This window comes from Poromitra crassiceps (assembly GCF_964638095.1).
Source record: "Poromitra crassiceps genome assembly, chromosome: 9".
Lineage (NCBI taxonomy): Eukaryota > Metazoa > Chordata > Actinopteri > Beryciformes > Melamphaidae > Poromitra > Poromitra crassiceps.
Genome location: NC_139630.1, coordinates 16,788,747 through 16,806,755, shown reverse-complemented (window position 1 = coordinate 16,806,755; position 18,009 = coordinate 16,788,747). Strand labels below are relative to the sequence as shown.

At 41.4% G+C, this 18,009-nt stretch overlaps 2 protein-coding genes across 3 annotated transcripts in view; one reads left to right on the top strand and one right to left on the bottom strand.

Moving 5' to 3' along the window:
- Positions 1-18,009, bottom strand: part of LOC310782646 (NACHT, LRR and PYD domains-containing protein 12-like) — a 179,955-nt gene that overhangs the window by 111,488 nt on the left and 50,458 nt on the right. The gene's annotated exons all lie outside the window — the stretch shown is intronic.
- Positions 4,121-17,976, top strand: LOC310782648 (mitogen-activated protein kinase kinase kinase 5-like). 2 transcript variants are annotated; one of them, XM_083643354.1, is made up of 6 exons: positions 4,121-4,190; positions 9,462-9,714; positions 11,149-11,261; positions 11,581-11,702; positions 16,576-16,652; positions 17,710-17,976. In XM_083643354.1, exons 1-6 carry the CDS (start codon positions 4,127-4,129, stop codon positions 17,768-17,770), a joined length of 690 nt encoding a protein of 229 aa, XP_083499480.1. In that variant the 5' UTR covers positions 4,121-4,126; the 3' UTR covers positions 17,771-17,976. The 2 variants fall into 2 exon arrangements, with proteins under 2 accessions (XP_083499480.1, XP_083499479.1); XM_083643353.1 differs by having other exon boundaries at positions 11,554-11,702.

Genomic DNA, 18,009 nt, shown 5'->3' with positions numbered 1-18,009 from the left:
CCTTGGTAGCATTCAGGCCTTTGTCTACCATGGCATCAATTCTAGACATCAAAACGACTGGTTTCCCGGCACACAATAATGTCTGTTCATCCTGGCTTAGAGAATACAGATCTCTATTCCGCCACAGCCTCACAAGAGCATTTTGTTGCGTTCTCGTACGTTCGGCTACAGGAACATTGAACTCTCCCTTTAGTTTCTCAACTATGATCTTGTAGACATCCTCACACATTGTTTGGTGTTGTCCAACTCCCATACATAAGACCCAAAGGCTCCAGGTCACAATAATGGTTAGTTGCAGACCTGTAGAAAAAAGTGGTACATTTAATTGAATATGCCTTGTATATTGCTAATTGTATCTAAAATGCTTAAAAAAAACCTTAGTTTGCTCATAAGTTAATAAATAAATGAAGAAAGAAAGAAAGAAAGAAAGAAAGAAAGAAAGAAAGAAAGAAAGAAAGAAAGAAAGAAAGAAAGAAAGAAAGAAAGAAAGAAAGAAAGAAAGATGGAAATGTGCAAAATCTGTTAACTATTCTTATAGCCTACATTGCTGCAGTAAAGGTTTGTTTATTTTTAAACTTCATATTAGTTAGTCATTGGTATAGTAAACTCTCATAATAAAAAAAAAACTTTTAACATTTTATTCACATACCTTTCAACATGTTGCCTTTTATCAAGTGACCAGTGATAGACACTGCAACCAAAGGTTTTCTATGAAGGAAAACATTAAAAAAAAGTCAGCAGGAAAACTTGTTTAGTTTTGAAACTTTCGAGGATGAAGCCTAGTGTTGTCATTGATGAACATTTTTCATTTAAATTTCACACATGTTGGGAAGCTAAATCGAAAAACAAATCTCTAAATCTAAATCCTGCTTTGCAGATAAACAACATTTTATTCACATACCTTTCAAGATGTTGTCTTTGCCAGGCAGTGTGGCGTGCGTGGCGTGGGGGAATTAGGGGAAATCGTGACACTGATCGACAAGATGATGACAGATGACAGATGACGGTACCACTAAAATATTCTTACCGGTGGTGATAAAGCAGCGCCCCTCCTGGTTTGGCGTTTTACTGCGCAAAAGCGCAAAGCGCAGCACTTGCATACACGGAAATGATGTGGTTATGTTTTCGGTGCCGTCTGTCTGCCGAGGCCAGAAAGACTACAATCAGAAAAGCATCAAGCTCTTGCTGCTACTCATGAGAAGAAGAGGTCAGGCTATATCGATAAAACACATTTCTTGGATGATTGCATCATAGCCTTTGTTTTTGTTTGTTTTATTGCTGTTTAAATGTTATTTCTGAACGTAAATTCAAACCTGAACCGAATTAATTAATTAATTAACAAGTGGTGAGGCTCTCCTCACTAACTTTGCACTGTAAGCACAGACAGCAGTGCATAGATAATTATTTTGAAATAAACGTCAACAAAAAATATTTTAAAATTAAAAATTAGTTTGCTATAAATATTTTATGTATGTAAAAAATGATTAAATTGATCATTTTTCAATAGCTACATTTTGACTGGGTTTGTAAATATTCTATAAGGCCGGAATTTTGAGAGAGAGAGAGAGAGAGAGCTGCTCTGTCCCCGGCTGGAGCTGTCCCCGAAAATGTATAATAATGTATAAAAAAATAATAATACTGGCAAGAAACTCGATAACAGAGCATTTGCGGCACCACAACGTGCCGTGGTTTTCAGGACCCAGCCGCCCGCAACTGAAGCGGCCCCAGAGGTGATGAACGAGAGGCGGCATCTGCTTGCTGCTTTTTTACCGTCAGTAACGTTTGTACACCAAACTCCATTGAAAAAAAGGTCAATTTTTAACATGATTGGCGATGGATCATTGTTATCTAGTCATTAGCCTACTCCCTAAATCAAAACTTTGATAACCTGGTTTAAATTAACACAATTAATTGAATTGAAACCTTTATTTATCCCTGAGGGGAGATTCAGGCGTCTAAAAACAGCAACAGCAGCAGGGGTTAAAAATACAGAGCAGACAGAAAATAATAGGAGATAAATAAAAACAGATAAAAACAATACAATTTAAAACAATAAGTTAGTCTATGTGCAAAGTCCGTGTTTTGTAAAGTGCAGGGCCATGGCCAATTATGGTCATATTTATCTCTAGATTACAATTTTAATCATTAAAATTGCCTTTTAGTATTAACATGATTTATTAAATTATTTTGTCAGCATTTAATATTAAATTAGCAGTTAATATGGTCATGTGGCCATTGAATACTTGAAACTGGTGAGCGACACCCTAAACTCAAGAAAAGTGTTTACTGAGGTAATAAATCACTACTGTAATGTTTTTGTTTTGTGTAAATAAATTATCCACCTGTTGGTGATGTTAAAGAGAGAAGTTGTCCCTTATATGTTCCTGCTACTACACAATACACCAGTGTATTTCCCATGAATAGGCCTACTGGTCTAATTTGTGCATGTGCTAGATAACTATGTAAACTGCTTCTTTTTCAATTGTTTCAAAATCACAAAGTTCTTCATAGATCTAGCCTCTTACTTTTGCTCTCAAAGTGCACCAGAGTGATGCATTTTACTGTAAAATGTACACAATTTTTACTGCTGTGAAATAAATCGGAGCGGCCGAATAGAATTGTGCAGCCAAAAAAACTGTACGTGCGTAATATCAGACAATTCATAAACGTCTCTGCAATCCTCAACTCTTAATGGATTTCCTATGTTTAAATGGCCCTGTAGGATTGAGGCAGTAAATGCAGCTATGTCAACCACGCTTCTATCACTTGTAGGCCTAAATGCCAGAACTGAAATGCAAGTCGGGTGCGGACTGATGCACCGCGGGGGGAAATTGGGACAAGCTCGCACTCATGAAATATCCACATAACACAATAGCATAACATAACACGTATCACACAGTATCTCCTTAACGTAGAACAGTCAATAAGTAAAATAATTACCATAACATCAAATAAAGTAGCCTAAAATAACAACTATAGATATATAGTTGCTTGACAGGTTTTGACACATAATATGTTTATTAGCCTACTTCCCCCCCCCATGACAAAGTCAGTGCATTTTCTAATTTTGTTACATAATGCGGCCACTTATTACATTTCCAACCAGAAAAAATGCAACCGCCGCAATATGTAATAATCTGCGCAATATGTAATACATTTATTACAAAATGCGTCAAACGCTATTACATATTGCGTTGAGGCGATTTATTACATATTGCGCATTTTATTACATAATGCGCCGTTATTACATATTGAAAGTGAGATGTTATTACATTTTGGCATTTTATTACATAATGTGCAGTTATTACATAATGCGGCGTTACAGGGCTTTAGCCCACCCAAAAATAGTCTCAGCCCACCCAAAAAAAAAAAAAAAAAAAATTCTCCAAATCCATGGTGGTCATTAGTAGCAGTTTCTGTTAAAATTATATTTATTTATTATTTATTTTTGCTTTAAAACTATTTTTTAATTTTCTGCTTAAGTGAGGCAATAGAAGAGAAGAGGAATCTGTCAGGCATAATGACACAATGTGTAAATAGGCTGATCTGCTCTCTGCCTTAAAAATGCAATTATGCAGATGAAATAACTCCAGTGAGTGGTTGTTTTTATTTGTGGAAGGTGTATTGCATAACCTCCCGAGAATGTGGAGCGCTACTGCCACCTGCTGGCCTTAAATGAGATAAACCAGCACTGTGGTCAAATCGGAGTTTGTTTGTTTTTTTACTCAATTTTCAAAGACAACAAAATGAAGAATCCATGTGACAAAAAAGCTGCTTAATTAATTAATTCTATCATATTATGTTATTTTGCATGGATGGACACAGATTGCAGTTGCACATTGCAAACTGACCTAGAAAAAACGGACAGTGAAGGTTTCTGCTGTGTGTGTGTGTGTGTGTGTGTGTGTGTGTGTGTGTGTGTGTGTGTGTGTGTGTGTGTGTGTGTGTGTGTGTGTGTGTGTGCGCGTGTGTGTGTGTTGGGGCTTGGGGAGCGAGGTCAGCTCTGTAACGCAGCTCTCTTCTTCTCTCCCTGTGCGTCTGTCACATGTTTGTGAATGTGCATGCCCCCTCCTGGCCTCTCCAGGTAAACAAAGTGCTGCGGAATCACAACATCAAGCCCCATTGGATGTTCGCTCTGGACAACATCATCCGCAAAGCCGTGCAGACGGCCATCACCATCCTGGTGCCAGGTAACCTCCACAGAGTCTGCAGCTAAATGGCTTATCTTCATCTGCCCGGGAAGCACCGCTCACCTGCTACATGTAAACACAGGACTAGAAGCAGGAACTTTAGCCTGCTACATGTAAACACAGGACTAGAAGCAGGAACTTTAGCCTGCTATATAAACACAGGACTAGGAGCAGGACCTTTAGCCTGCTACATGTAAACACAGGACTAGGAGCAGGAACTTTAGCCTGCTACATGTAAACACAGGACTAGAAGCATGAACTTTAGCCTGCTACATGTAAACACAGGACTAGAAGCAGAAACTTTAGCCTGCTACATGTAAACATAGGACTAGGAGCAGGAACTTTAGCCTGCTACATGTAAACACAGGACTAGAAGCAGGAACTTTAGCCTGCTATATAAACACAGGACTAGGAGCAGGAACTTTAGCCTGCTACATGTAAACACAGGACTAGAAGCAGGAACTTTAGCCTGCTACATGTAAACACAGGACTAGGAGCAGGAACTTTAGCCTGCTACATGTAAACACAGGACTAGGAGCAGGAACTTTAGCCTGCTACATGTAAACACAGGACTAGGACCAGGAACTTTAGCCTGCTACATGTAAACATAGGACTAGGAGCAGGAACGTTAGCCTGCTACATGTAAACACAGGACTAGGAGCAGGAACTTTAGCCTGCTACATATAAACATAGGACTAGGAGCAGCACCTTTAGCCTGCTACATGTAAACACAGGACTAGGAGCAGGAACTTTAGCCTGCTACATTTAAACACAGGACTAGGAGCACGACCAACATAATATACCGTAAATTCCGGACTATAAGCCGCGGCTTTTTTCCCGTTTTTTGGCCCCTGCGGCTTATATAACGGTGCGGCTTATCTATGGATTTTTTCAGAAAAAAAAAAAAAAAATACAAATAAAATCTCTCTTTTTTAGCACTCTTTCTAACTATAAATCCACTTCTGTTTTAATTTCCTCTCTTGCCCTCTTTTCACCACACCGCGGACACTGTGTGCACTGTAAAAATAAACAACGGTGGTGTTGTGTTATGTTGTTTTGTTGAAATGTTACGGTAATACGGTAAATGGGAGCTTCCTCAAACAGCCATCTCTTTCCCGACAATCCCCTCTGTGCGTGACCACTTACATATGGTAATTACGGTAAGCAAACGGCCACTCGGCCATCAACTCCCTCCCCCGACTACCAGGAGAAAATCACAAACTTCGGCGAATTCACACAAAGGAAGATCAAGGAATATTCACAACAAGACGAGCAGTAGAAGCAACACTCTCACTTACCATGGGGAAGGTACGCAGAAATTCACACGACGCAGCTTTCAAGTTGAAAGCAGTCAATCTCGCATTAAAAGAGGGAAACAGAGCAGCCGCGCGTAACCTGGGCATCGATGAGTCAATGGTGAGGCGTTGGACGGTGCAGCAGGAGGAACTGTCTCAGTGCAAGAAGACCAAAAAGTCCTTCAGAGGTCATAAAAGCAGATGGCCCGAACTTGAAGATTCCCTTGAAGATTGGGTGTTGACCCAGAGAGCAGACGGCCGAGGCGTTTCCACGGTGCAGATCCGACTGAAGGCCAAAACAGTCGCCACCGAAATGAAAATTGAACATTTCATAGGTGGCCCATCTTGGTGCTTCCGATTCATGAGACGAAAGGGAACTACTGAACAACTCCCTCCCGACTACCAGGAGAAAATCACAAACTTCGGCGAATTCACACAAAGGAAGATCACGGAATATTATAGGAGTGTGAAAACATCCACAATCACCAACGGGTTCCAAAACGCTGGACTGCTGCGGGATGAAGAGGATGACGCCGCCACAGCTGGCGCTGAGGGCCGTCAGAGGCTTCAGAGGCTGTTCGATGCCGACAGTGACGAAGAGGAGTTCGTTGGTTTTGAGTGACAATGAAGGAGAGAGGAGAGTGGTTGACGAAGCCACCCTGAACCTGTTCGTTTCCGACACTGAAGATGAGGACTTTGGTGGTTTCAGTACGCAGGAAGAAGAGGAAGACGAGGATTAGTGACTTGACTTCTCTGGTTACAGGTTTGCTGCACATATAGCCTATTGTTGTGTGATTTTGTCTGGGGATTAGTGACCTGACTTTTGTTTTGTTTTGTTGAAATGTTAATAAATGGGAGCTTCCCCAAACAGCCATCTCTTTCCCGACATTCCTCTCTGTGCACGAACCCTTTCATATGGTAATTAAACATCAAAACACCCGCGGCTTATAGACCGGTGCGGCTTATATAAGAAAAAAATAGTCAATTTTGGTCCCGCGGCTTATATACCGGTGCGCCTTATAGTCCGGAATTTACGGTACTTTTAACATGGCTTAGTGTTTAGACCAACATATAATAGACTTTTAACATGGCTTAGTGTTTAGACCAACATAATAGACTTTTAGCATGGCTTAGTATTTAGACCAACATAATAGACTTTTAACATGGCTTAGTATTTAGACCAACATAATAGACTTTTAACATGGCTTAGTGTTTCGACCAACATAATAGACTTTTAACATGGCTTAGTATTTAGACCAACATAATAGACTTTTAACATGGCTTAGTGTTTAGACCAACATAATAGACTTTTAACATGGCTTAGTGTTTAGACCAACATAATAGACTTTTAACATGGCTTAGTATTTAGACCAACATAATAGACTTTTAACATGGCTTAGTGTTTAGACCAACATAATAGACTTTTAACATGGCTTAGTATTTAGACCAACATAATAGACTTTTAACATGGCTTAGTGTTTAGACCAACATAATAGACTTTTAACATGGCTTAGTGTTTAGACCAACATAATAGACTTTTAACATGGCTTAGTGTTTAGACCAACATAATAGACTTTTAACATGGCTTAGTGTTTAGACCAACATAATAGACTTTTAACATGGCTTAGTATTTAGACCAACATAATAGACTTTTAACATGGCTTAGTGTTTAGACCAACATAATAGACTTTTAACATGGCTTAGTATTTAGACCAACATAATAGACTTTTAACATGGCTTAGTGTTTAGACCAAGATAATAGACTTTTAACATGGCTTAGTGTTTAGACCAACATAATAGACTTTTAACATGGCTTAGTGTTTAGACCAACATAATAGACTTTTAACATGGCTTAGTGTTTAGACCAACATAATAGACTTTTAACATGGCTTAGTATTTAGACCAACATAATAGACTTTTAACATGGCTTAGTGTTTAGACCAACATAATAGACTTTTAACATGGCTTAGTATTTAGACCAACATAATAGACTTTTAACATGGCTTAGTGTTTAGACCAAGATAATAGACTTTTAACATGGCTTAGTGTTTAGACCAACATAATAGACTTTTAACATGGCTTAGTGTTTAGACCAACATAATAGACTTTTAACATGGCTTAGTGTTTAGACCAACCTAATAGACTTTTAACATGGCTTAGTATTTAGACCAACATAATAGACTTTTAACATGGCTTAGTATTTAGACCAACATAATATACTTTTAACATGGCTTAGTGTTTAGACCAACATAATAGACTTTTAACATGGCTTAGTATTTAGACCAACATAATAGACTTTTAACATGGCTTAGTATTTAGGCCAACATAATAGACTTTTGATGAGAAAACCTCATTCTAACATCGATGCATCAACTGCAGAAATGACTCATGACCCCAAAACTCATGATGTTGACTGTTTGAAGCAACAACGTTTTGTCTAGGCTTTGATTGGTTAATATGTGTCTAGGCTTTGATTGGTTAATATGTGTCTAGGCTTTGATTGGTTAATATGGCTTTATTGATTCAGAAGGGCTGGACTGAAGCTGCTGATAGCTTATCTTTGTGCTGATATTCTGTCTTTTAAATTTGACCGTTTTCATCCCAAACACATAAAAAGACAATTGCAAGCAGTCAGTTTTTCCCCCCAGATTGTTGTTCTCAGCAGGGTGGTGCAGCCTCTGAACCAGCAGGGTGGTGCAGCCTCTGAACCAGCAGGGTGGTGCAGCCTCTTAAACAGCAGGGTGGTGCAGCCTCTGAACCAGCAGGGGGGTGCAGCCTCTGAACCAGCAGGGGGGTGCAGCCTCTGAACCAGCAGGGTGGTGCAGCCTCTTAACCAGCAGGGTGGTGCAGCCTCTGAACCAGCAGGGTGGTGCAGCCTCTGAACCAGCAGGGTGGTGCAGCCTCTGAACCAGCAGGGTGGTGCAGCCTCTGAACCAGCAGGGTGGTGCAGCCTCTTAAACAGCAGGGTGGTGCAGCCTCTGAACCAGCAGGGGGGTGCAGCCTCTGAACCAGCAGGGTGGTGCAGCCTCTTAAACAGCAGGGTGGTGCAGCCTCTGAACCAGCAGGGGGGTGCAGCCTCTGAACCAGCAGGGGGGTGCAGCCTCTGAACCAGCAGGGTGGTGCAGCCTCTTAACCAGCAGGGTGGTGCAGCCTCTGAACCAGCAGGGTGGTGCAGCCTCTTAACCAGCAGGGTGGTGCAGCCTCTGAACCAGCAGGGTGGTGCAGCCTCTGAACCAGCAGGGTGGTGCAGCCTCTTAACCAGCAGGGTGGTGCAGCCTCTCAACCAGCAGGGTGGTGCAGCCTCTTAACCAGCAGGGGGGTGCAGCCTCTGAACCAGCAGGGTGGTGCAGCCTCTTAACCAGCAGGGTGGTGCAGCCTCTGAACCAGCAGGGGGGTGCAGCCTCTGAACCAGCAGGGGGCTGCAGCCTCTGAACCAGCAGGGCGGTGCAGCCTCTGAACCAGCAGGGTGGTGCAGCCTCTTAACCAGCAGGGCGGTGCAGCCTCTGAACCAGCATGGTGGTGCAGCCTCTGAACTATCAGGGTGGTGCAGCCTCTGAACCATCAGGGTGGTGCAGCCTCTGAACCAGCAGGGGGTTGCAGCCTCTGAACCAGCTTAGACCCTGGGACACTGAAATGCTCCATTGAAAGCCAGTATAAGATACATAACAATAAGACAAAGCAGAAGAACAAATACACGTGTTGAATGTGATCAAAAGCCAAAAGGTCACATTAGAGTCAGTTTGGGTTCATCTCTTCCCACAGACAACCAGTCTGGCTTCCCACCCGCAGACACGGCCAATTGCACGACCAAGCCGGATGTAACACGGAGGCTCGAACCTGTGACCCTTGTGTTGGTGTGCAGGAATGCAAGGAAGCTACTGCTGCACTACCCGGATGCCCTAACCTGTGTGTGTGTGTGTGTGTGTGTGTGTGTGTGTGTGTGTGTGTGCGTGCACACGCGCGTCTGTGCATGCAGAGCTGCGACCTCACTTCAGCCTGGCCTCAGAGAGCGACGCGGCCGACCAGGAGGAGGAGGAGGGCGAGCGGCAGGGGAGCTCCGCCCCTCAGAGCCGGACACCGCTGCCCGTGGGCAGGGCTGGTCAACACGACGACACGGGCGCCACGTCCGGCGTGAGCACGCTCAGCTCCACCGGCTCACACACGTCCCACACCGCACAGCAACGCTGCGTCAGCATGGAGCTCGGACGCATGAAGCTGGAGACCAACAGGTAAGCAGCTCCACATCCCCCCATCACATGCCATGCAGAGGTGTTAAACTCATTGTAGTCCACGGGCCACATGGGACCCAAGTTGCTCTCAAGTGGGACAAAGAAAATGAATTCATAATAACCTATAAATAACAACACCTCAACATTTTCTTTTTTCTTTCAGTGTAAAGATTAGGCCTACATGTACATTTTTAAGAACAAGTTTTCACATCAGGTTATCTCAGCTACCATAGGCCTCATATCAAATCTACTATCTGTAACTCTGCATTACGACTGACGGCATCTGGCAGTTTTTCTAGCCTGGAAGAGAAAGAGTCTTGGTGTCAATGACTTAGACACTGAAAGCGTATTCTCATCATTTGCTCAGCTTAAAGCTACATTTAAATTGCAGCCCTCCGATTTTTTCAGGTTACAAATCAGAAGCTACGTCAGAGGAAACATTTCAAACTTTGAAACTTATGAACCTCCTGGTAGACTTCAGTCCTTATTGACAACAGAACCTTATGCTAAAAAGCTAGTTTCTATGTTTGTGGATATATCTGCATGTCAGACGGCCTTTATACACTTCTCAAATACAATGTAACTGTGTACATGAATGACCATAGAAACCGAGGAATAAGAGTACCTCCCCCCCCCGCCCCCCTGTCATGTGTAGAGAGGAGTGAGAGGCGGCAGGTGTTTGTTACTGCTTCAATGTCTGTCTTTTTGTGTGAGTGTTTCTGAAAAGTTATAAATAAAACACGTAAAAAAATAACTAATCTTTTTTTTGACGGCAACTGTGCAATTGCTTAATTTGGTAACTTGCTCCTGGAACCCGGGACCTCTTAGCCTTCACAAGTGCATCAATACATTTTAGGTGTCAAATCCTGAGTTTGAAAAATTGGATTGAAGAATTGGACCCTTTGCAGGTCGGTTCTGTGGCTTTAGGATGGCTTCGCTAATTAGCCAGCTTTTCATTTGATCAGTCTTCTAGTCATTCATGTATTATTCATCAGTTATCGATAATGTACAGGGTTCCTACATTTCTTCAATATAAAAAAAAAATCCATATTTTTCCCAGACCTTGATTTGTTTTAGAAGAGTTTGTCTCAATATGATTCATGATAGACCCCTTGCCCCTGCTAACTAGGTCATATCACTGTATAGATGGGAGATTGTTCTTCACAGCCACAAATATCAGAATATGTGAGATGATTGGCAGGGTTCCTACATGGTGTACATTTTAAAATTCCATATTTTTCCATATGTAGACCATAAAGTGGGTCTACAACAACATACAAGCTATAATTGTCTGTGTCAGACCTGAACCACAACAAGACCTGGAAATGATTAAATTAATTTGTAGTATTTGTCCAGACTTTGCAGACCTGTAGGAGGCCTGAATGTAAGATGTGAAATTAACCTAGCTGTCTCCCTCCCTTTCCCTGTGTGCAGGCTGTTGGAGCAGCTTCTGGAGCGGGAGAGGGAGTACCAGACCATCCTGCAGCACGTCCTGGAGGAACGGGAACAGGAGATCAGACTACTGAGGCTCCGCTCGGAACCTTTAGGTCTGCACTTTACTTTCTGTAGTGTGCTTTCAAAACCCTTACAAAGTGCACTTTACTTTCTATAGTGTGCTTTCAAAACCCTTACAAAGTGCACTTTACTTTCTATAGTGTGCTTTCAAAACCCTTACAAAGTGCACTTTACTTTCTGTAGTGTGCTTTCAAAACCCTTGGTATACACTCACAAACAAAACAAAAAACAAAACCCGTAACAATTAGTATATATACAAATATAAATAAACAGCATGTGACCAGATATAAGTTGTAATGCCTTGTGATTCATTGATGTGTGAAGGAGTGTGTTCATCGTCTGCTCTGGCAGACACTCCTCCATCATCGGGGGGTCCGGGTGGAGAGTGGAGTCAGCCTACAGAGAGACCTGAAGACCCAGAGCTGGGCAGATGGCTGAGGCTGCATGGTGCGGACCAGGACTCCATAGACAGAGTACGTCTCTATTTCTTCAGCTCCACCTTTTATAGTGAAGCACCCCAGCAACACAGCATGTTTGAGACAGCAGAGTGGGCAGTCTTCCTCTAATTGTAGATCTGGTTTGTAGTTCAGAAATGCTTGACAAATGGTTTCTCTACTATAAAGATTACCACTCACGCTTTAAAAACGAGCTCGCAGTCGGCGATGGACTTACGGGCCAAATTCAGTTTAAAAATGTGGGAATTTAAGGTTGCGGTTTTTATTAGGAAAAATGACAGCATGAAACATAAATACGGAAAAAATAGCGCTGCTCGGTGAACCATTTCCACGCCGAATTTAATAGAAGGCCCGGATAACTTGAAATTAATTGACTTAAGCTACTTGCATATCCATGCCGTCTGTAGTGTCACCGCATGCAGCCGAGACGTTGCAAATATCCCAGTTTTTGACGTTGCAAATATGGTGCCATGGCACGAGTCCGATACCTCACGAGTCCGACACCTCACGAGTCCGAAAAAAGAGGCATTATATTCCCCGTTTTTCACTAACCCAAAACCTAACCTCTCCCACCCCCACGCCTAAACCTAACCTCCCCCAGACCCTAACCCAAAACCTAACCTCTCCCACCCCCACGCCTAAACCTAACCTCCCCCAGACCCTAACCCAAATTCGGTCTCGTGAGGTGTCGGACTAGGGGGCAGTCCCCGCAAATATCCCAGTATCCCGCCGTACCGCGGCCCGCAACTCGAAACTCGTTTTGGCTCGTAATCCAATGCAACGACTGTCTGGCTTGTGAACACTTACTGCTTGATAAAAAGTTAATAAAAATAAGGGGGAAATATAATATGCTGTTACTGTCGTCAGTGTGTAAATCATTCCTGTCAGGTCATCACAGGCAGCAAAGTGGATTTCACTTCCTACTAGGATAGTGAACTTGATTCAGCATTGAGAGACTCATTCATCAGTGGACGATACAATGTCAATCTTAGCAATCTATCCAATCAACAACCAATTAGGTTGAATAAATTAATTGTTTGGTATTGATTGGTGGGGGCGGGTTATGCTCCAGCTAAATATAATTGGTTGAAAAACACATCATTTCACTGTTCCTTGTCAAATGCATGTGTTTTCAACCAATAATATTTTGCATGAGATAAATTACCATGGGAATCAAACGCCCTAGGGGAGGATTTTTTTCTCCTCTACCCCCCGAGGGCATGACTGGACATGACAGACTGGCACAGACTCTGGGCCCTATTCTCCCACAGGCCTTCGGCGCTAAAACGGGCCTTAAACGCAAAAAAACGTGCCTTGCGCCTGTTTTGGGACGATATCAATATGGCTTTACGCTGCCAAATGCGCTTTAGGCCGAATGGGCGTGGCGCAGTCCCAGAATGGGCCAAAGTGGGCGTGTCGGCGCTAAATACCTATCTTCCGAGCTGGCGTTAATTTAGCGCCTTGCGCCTTTGAAAAGCAGGCCTATTCCTCCCCTCTCTCCTCTGTCACCCTTACCTGTGTCACTCTCTCCCTCTCTCCTACTGACAGGAGCAGGCATTGGTGTGCGTTTACCAGTTTATTGTGAAATAAATCCTTCCGCGTTGAGTTACTGTCACAAGCCTGTGTGACAACGCGTCCAGCCTGGGTAAAACAACTCCGTGTACCGCTTTGAGGCTGCAGGCAGTCTGACAGGCACAATACGACTGTCTCTCTCTGACTGCCTGTGAATGCCCCAGCATGCAATTGGGTACTCAATTTCGCTACTAAATAGCAACTAAATGAGGCGAAATAGATATAAAAGGTCGATCTAAAATAATGTGTAATGGTAACACAGCCTGCAATTGTAGAACATTTCAATATTGGACCAAATAAATAATCGAAATTAAAACACCACCCTAAGTGAAACATATATGTCCTCCTGGGCCTATATATATCCTTTGTCGATTTAACGTCATTTAGATAAGTGTCAGAGGAACGCGCTTCAGAACGCGCTTCTACTGTCATGTGCTATACTGTGATGTCCGCTCCAATAACTTTGCCCAACTTCACATTTAGTTTTACAATAAAAACACATTTATGCAATGACTTTACATAATGTAGGGTATATTTATGTGCATCATTCTACCTGCAGCAGGGGAGAGAAAACGATATCATTCTGAACAAACTTTCACCAATATAAAATTAATCTCATCATATAGGGATAGGCTATATTTTTGTAGCTGATGCCTTTAGAACATTATTTTCACTTTGATCTTGCTATAGTGTAGCGTATTTACATGCTTGCAGTATTGAAACTGCAGTTAGATTGGTTTGAGAAGCATAATAATATGGAATAATAGCCTATAATGCAGACAGACAGACTGGATGAAGGGAGGGGGGGGGGGCAGAGCGTTTGGCTTTCGTCTGGTTTTGCGGGATCACTGGAATTGGAGCTAAAAAGGCAAGCGTGCGATTCGTTTATTGCACTTATCCAATGAGCATGACGGTGCATAATTTTACGCCTAAAAGGCGTGGTTGTAATGCTTTGGGCTGCATCTAGCGCCAGCACGAGTGCGCCTTTCCACGCCCACTGCTTTGCGCTGCGGCTGGCGCTCGGCCTAGAAACTGCGCCGCTGCAACGATAGAGCCCTCTGTCTGCATGCCGCTGCATCACTGCCCTACAGGGGTCACCGTTGTTGAAGCATTTTAAGAATAACATGATTTTTATTAAGAAAAAACACATTTGATTGATGTTTTATAAAAAAAATATATATTATTATATAAAATCCCCCATCTCTTCTACAAAATAGAGGAGGACCATCCTCCTATGCCTCACTGGAAAGAAAAACTGATGTATGTATGTTAGGGATGTTCATTTTGAAAATTTTCCAAAATCGATAATCGGTGAGAATTAACGATCAATTATCGATTATCGATTTTATTAATACTTAGAAAATTTTCAATATTTTCATTTTTTTTTTTTTTTTTAACAAAATGAATGCCTATGGCAGAAAATACGAAAGACAACGTGTTCTCCTCAATGAACTCTTTATTTCAATGTGTCTCCTCTCCAACACTGCTGTCCCCGGCGCATGCCGGTTTGAATTTCTCATGTTTAAAACAGTTTTGTTGGCACAAAGGCCCGTGCCCAGCCAGAAAACTAGAGACTATATGAAGCTCCACCTCACGTTAGTCGGCTGTGCAATGGAGTGGGGCGAGGAGGAACGAATTCCACCCAAACCTAGTCCAAAAAAAAAAATTTTTTTTTTTTTTTTTTTTTTTTAATAATTAAAAAATCGATCCAAATGCCACAGGATCGATTCCAATCCTTAACGATCGATTATCGATTTTCGATAATTGATGAACATCCCTAATGTATGTATGTATGTGTATATGTATATATATATATATATATATATATATATATATATATATATATATATACTGCCCTCCAAATCAAAACCGCAGTAACTACAATTTTGGTCAAAATTGAGTTATTATTGAAATTTAACTTTTAGATATCTATTTTATCATGTGACAAATTTTCTAAGTTCAGTCTTGCTCTATATTTGAAAAAACAGAGTATAAAAGTTGCAGTAACTACGAAATCCAACCAAAAACCAGACAAAACTGCAATAACTACACTTACTGCAGTTTGATTTGCTTTCACAGAGCTTCAGCTGGACTTAAACAGAGATAAACGCAGTAACTACACTTTGAGGTGTAGTTACTGCGGTTCAGACTGGTTTTTGGTTGGATTTTGTAGTTACTGCAATTTCCCCGCTCTTTCCATAACAAAGACCAACATATCAATCACTCATAATGGCACAATCTGTTTAGTTAATCCAGTCAATTCCCAATATGAGAGCGCACTGACAGTTGTCCAAATTGTTAATGAATGAGTCTTCAGTGTAAATGCTGTATTCCTAGCTAATGATCCATAAGAGATCATGCAATAAAGAAGGGAATTGTGTTCTCCACTGGGAAGTGTTAATCTGGCTGTAGATAGTGATAATTGTTTGGTATCACTACCTAGCTCATCAGGACAAGCTTTGTAATTGCTGCATAAATTATCAACATTCAGACTCAGTCTGTAATTCATTTTATTCCAAATAATTTTAATATGCTATGTAATATACTGTATTATGTTCTTGTATGAATTATCAATCTGAAAAGCTGATCTGATTTGTAAAGAAAACCTGTTCTAAATTAAGATAATAAAACAACTGTGCTCATTAATTAATTGTGTCAGAATGATGACCAAAAAGCAACACCAGTGGTGAAGATGACATCAACTGACTTCAGGATTCCCTGAATTTATCTGTTACTCATCCATTTAAATGTTTTAAACATGTAAACAATTAAACAATTAAATACAGATATGATGTGGTATCGAAATCAAAACCGATTACAATTGTCTCATGAAAAACAAGACAGGAGAAGCACATTAGATTGTAGTTACTGCGCTTTACCCTTGTACTACCTACACATTTGTTTAAGGTAATACACAGACAGAGTGCAGTATCTGCATTTCTGGGGTCATAGGTCAAGTAATTGATAATTGTTTTGCCCCCAAAAAATACTTTAACGTATACATATTTAATAAGCGCATTGCCACTTTTCAACCTATATCTCATTTGGCTGCACAGTCAAAAAACTTTAAAGCCATTTTTCTCAGTTTCAGTGTTGGCGTAGTTACTGCGGTTATGATTTGTAGGGCAGTATACATAGAGGTGAAGTGTGTGCAGGGATCAGCGTTTTTCTCTTGGGATTTGATTGATGATGAAGACAAAGAGAGAAGCAAGTTGTGTGTGTGTGTGTGTGTGTGTGTGTGTGTGTGTGTGTGTGTGTGTGTGTGTGTGTGTGTGCTGCCTTCTACCCAGATTGAACTTGTCACTTCATCCTTTGGTAGATACTGATGGAGGAATACACGCTGGACGACATCCTCCACGACGTGACAAGAGAGGATCTGAAGACTTTAAGATTAAGGTGTGTATTGCTTCTTAACCCATTGATACCTGATGCAGCATTTGTGTGTGTATCCCTTTAAGACCGCGAACCGCGTTAACGCGGTTCGCGGTCTTAAAGGGATACACACACAAATGAGGGATATACGTACACGCAAATGCTGCATCAGGTATCAATGGGTTAAAGGAGTCCACTGCCTTGATGATATATCATCAGCATCCAGCACTCCACCTAATAATTTATATACTTTACTTTGACTACTTTCACTTGGCCAAGTTGCTGCAAGAGCAAACTATTGGAATTGTGCACTGGTTGAAGGACTTCATTACCCAGAAATCCTGTGAGAATAAGTAATCTATACTTAAAAAAAGAAGAAGAAAAGAGAATACCAGCTGCAACTTGTCCAAAACTCAGCAGCAAGAATTTCAACCAAAACCAGGAAGAGTGAACATATTACCCCAGTTTTAGCTTGCTTGCACTGGCTACCTGTAACATTGAGGATAGATTTGAAAATGATTTAATTTGTTTTTAAATCCTTAAATGGTTTAGCACCTTCCTATCTTGTGCCTGTCGGAGTATATTCCAAATCGCTCACTCAGATCACTGAATGCCTGGCCTACTAAATGTGCCAAAAACAAATAGCAAAAAGCAGCTTTCTCCAACTATTCACTGAAGATCTGGAACATGCTCCCACTACATATTAGACAAGCAGCCTCTTTTAAAAATTTCAATAAACAACTCAAAACTTATTTTTATGGCCTTGCTTTTAACTAATTAACTTGTATTTAAAATGTGTTATAGTGTTTTAATGTCTTTTACTTTTTTATTTTTTTTATTCTCATTGCTCTTGTTATTATCATCCCAGTTGTATCCCTTTTATCGGCCTATGATGATCTTTTCTTTTCTATGACTTTATTATTTCTTATTTTTTTAATGCTCCCTATTTTTTTATTTGTCCTTTTTCTCCTTTTAAAATAGTTTCTTCTATACAGTACTTTGATCTGCATTTTGTGAAAGGTGCTATCTGAATAAAGTGTATTATTATAACAATGTGCCTCTGTGTCTCTGTCCCGCTCAGAGGTGGGATCATGTGCAAGCTATGGAAGGCCATCACAGACTACAGGCAGAAGCCAACCTGAGGCCTTCAGTGGCACCAACCACTCAGAGAAGCCAGGACCTTCGTCCTCAACAACTCAGTATTCTCCACTTTGTTACCTCAGTATTTATAAGACCAAGACTTTTAGGGAAGGACCTCTGTGCTCGCCGCCGAGTGGAACTCCACACCCGATCTCAGCAGAGTATTTAAATGGTTTTGAAAAGGACTCTTTGGAAGTGAGGTCTGGTCCAAAGCAAAAATACATGAGAAGTGCCACTAATG

Coding starts and splice junctions, on each gene's coding strand:
- LOC310782648 (XM_083643353.1), top strand. CDS start 4,127: ATGTTCGCTCTGGACAACATCATCCGCAAAGCCGTGCAGACGGCCATC. Junction 4,191..9,461: donor CATCACCATCCTGGTGCCAG/GTAACCTCCACA, acceptor CTGTGCATGCAG/AGCTGCGACCTCACTTCAGC. Junction 11,703..16,575: donor ACCAGGACTCCATAGACAGA/GTACGTCTCTAT, acceptor ATCCTTTGGTAG/ATACTGATGGAGGAATACAC.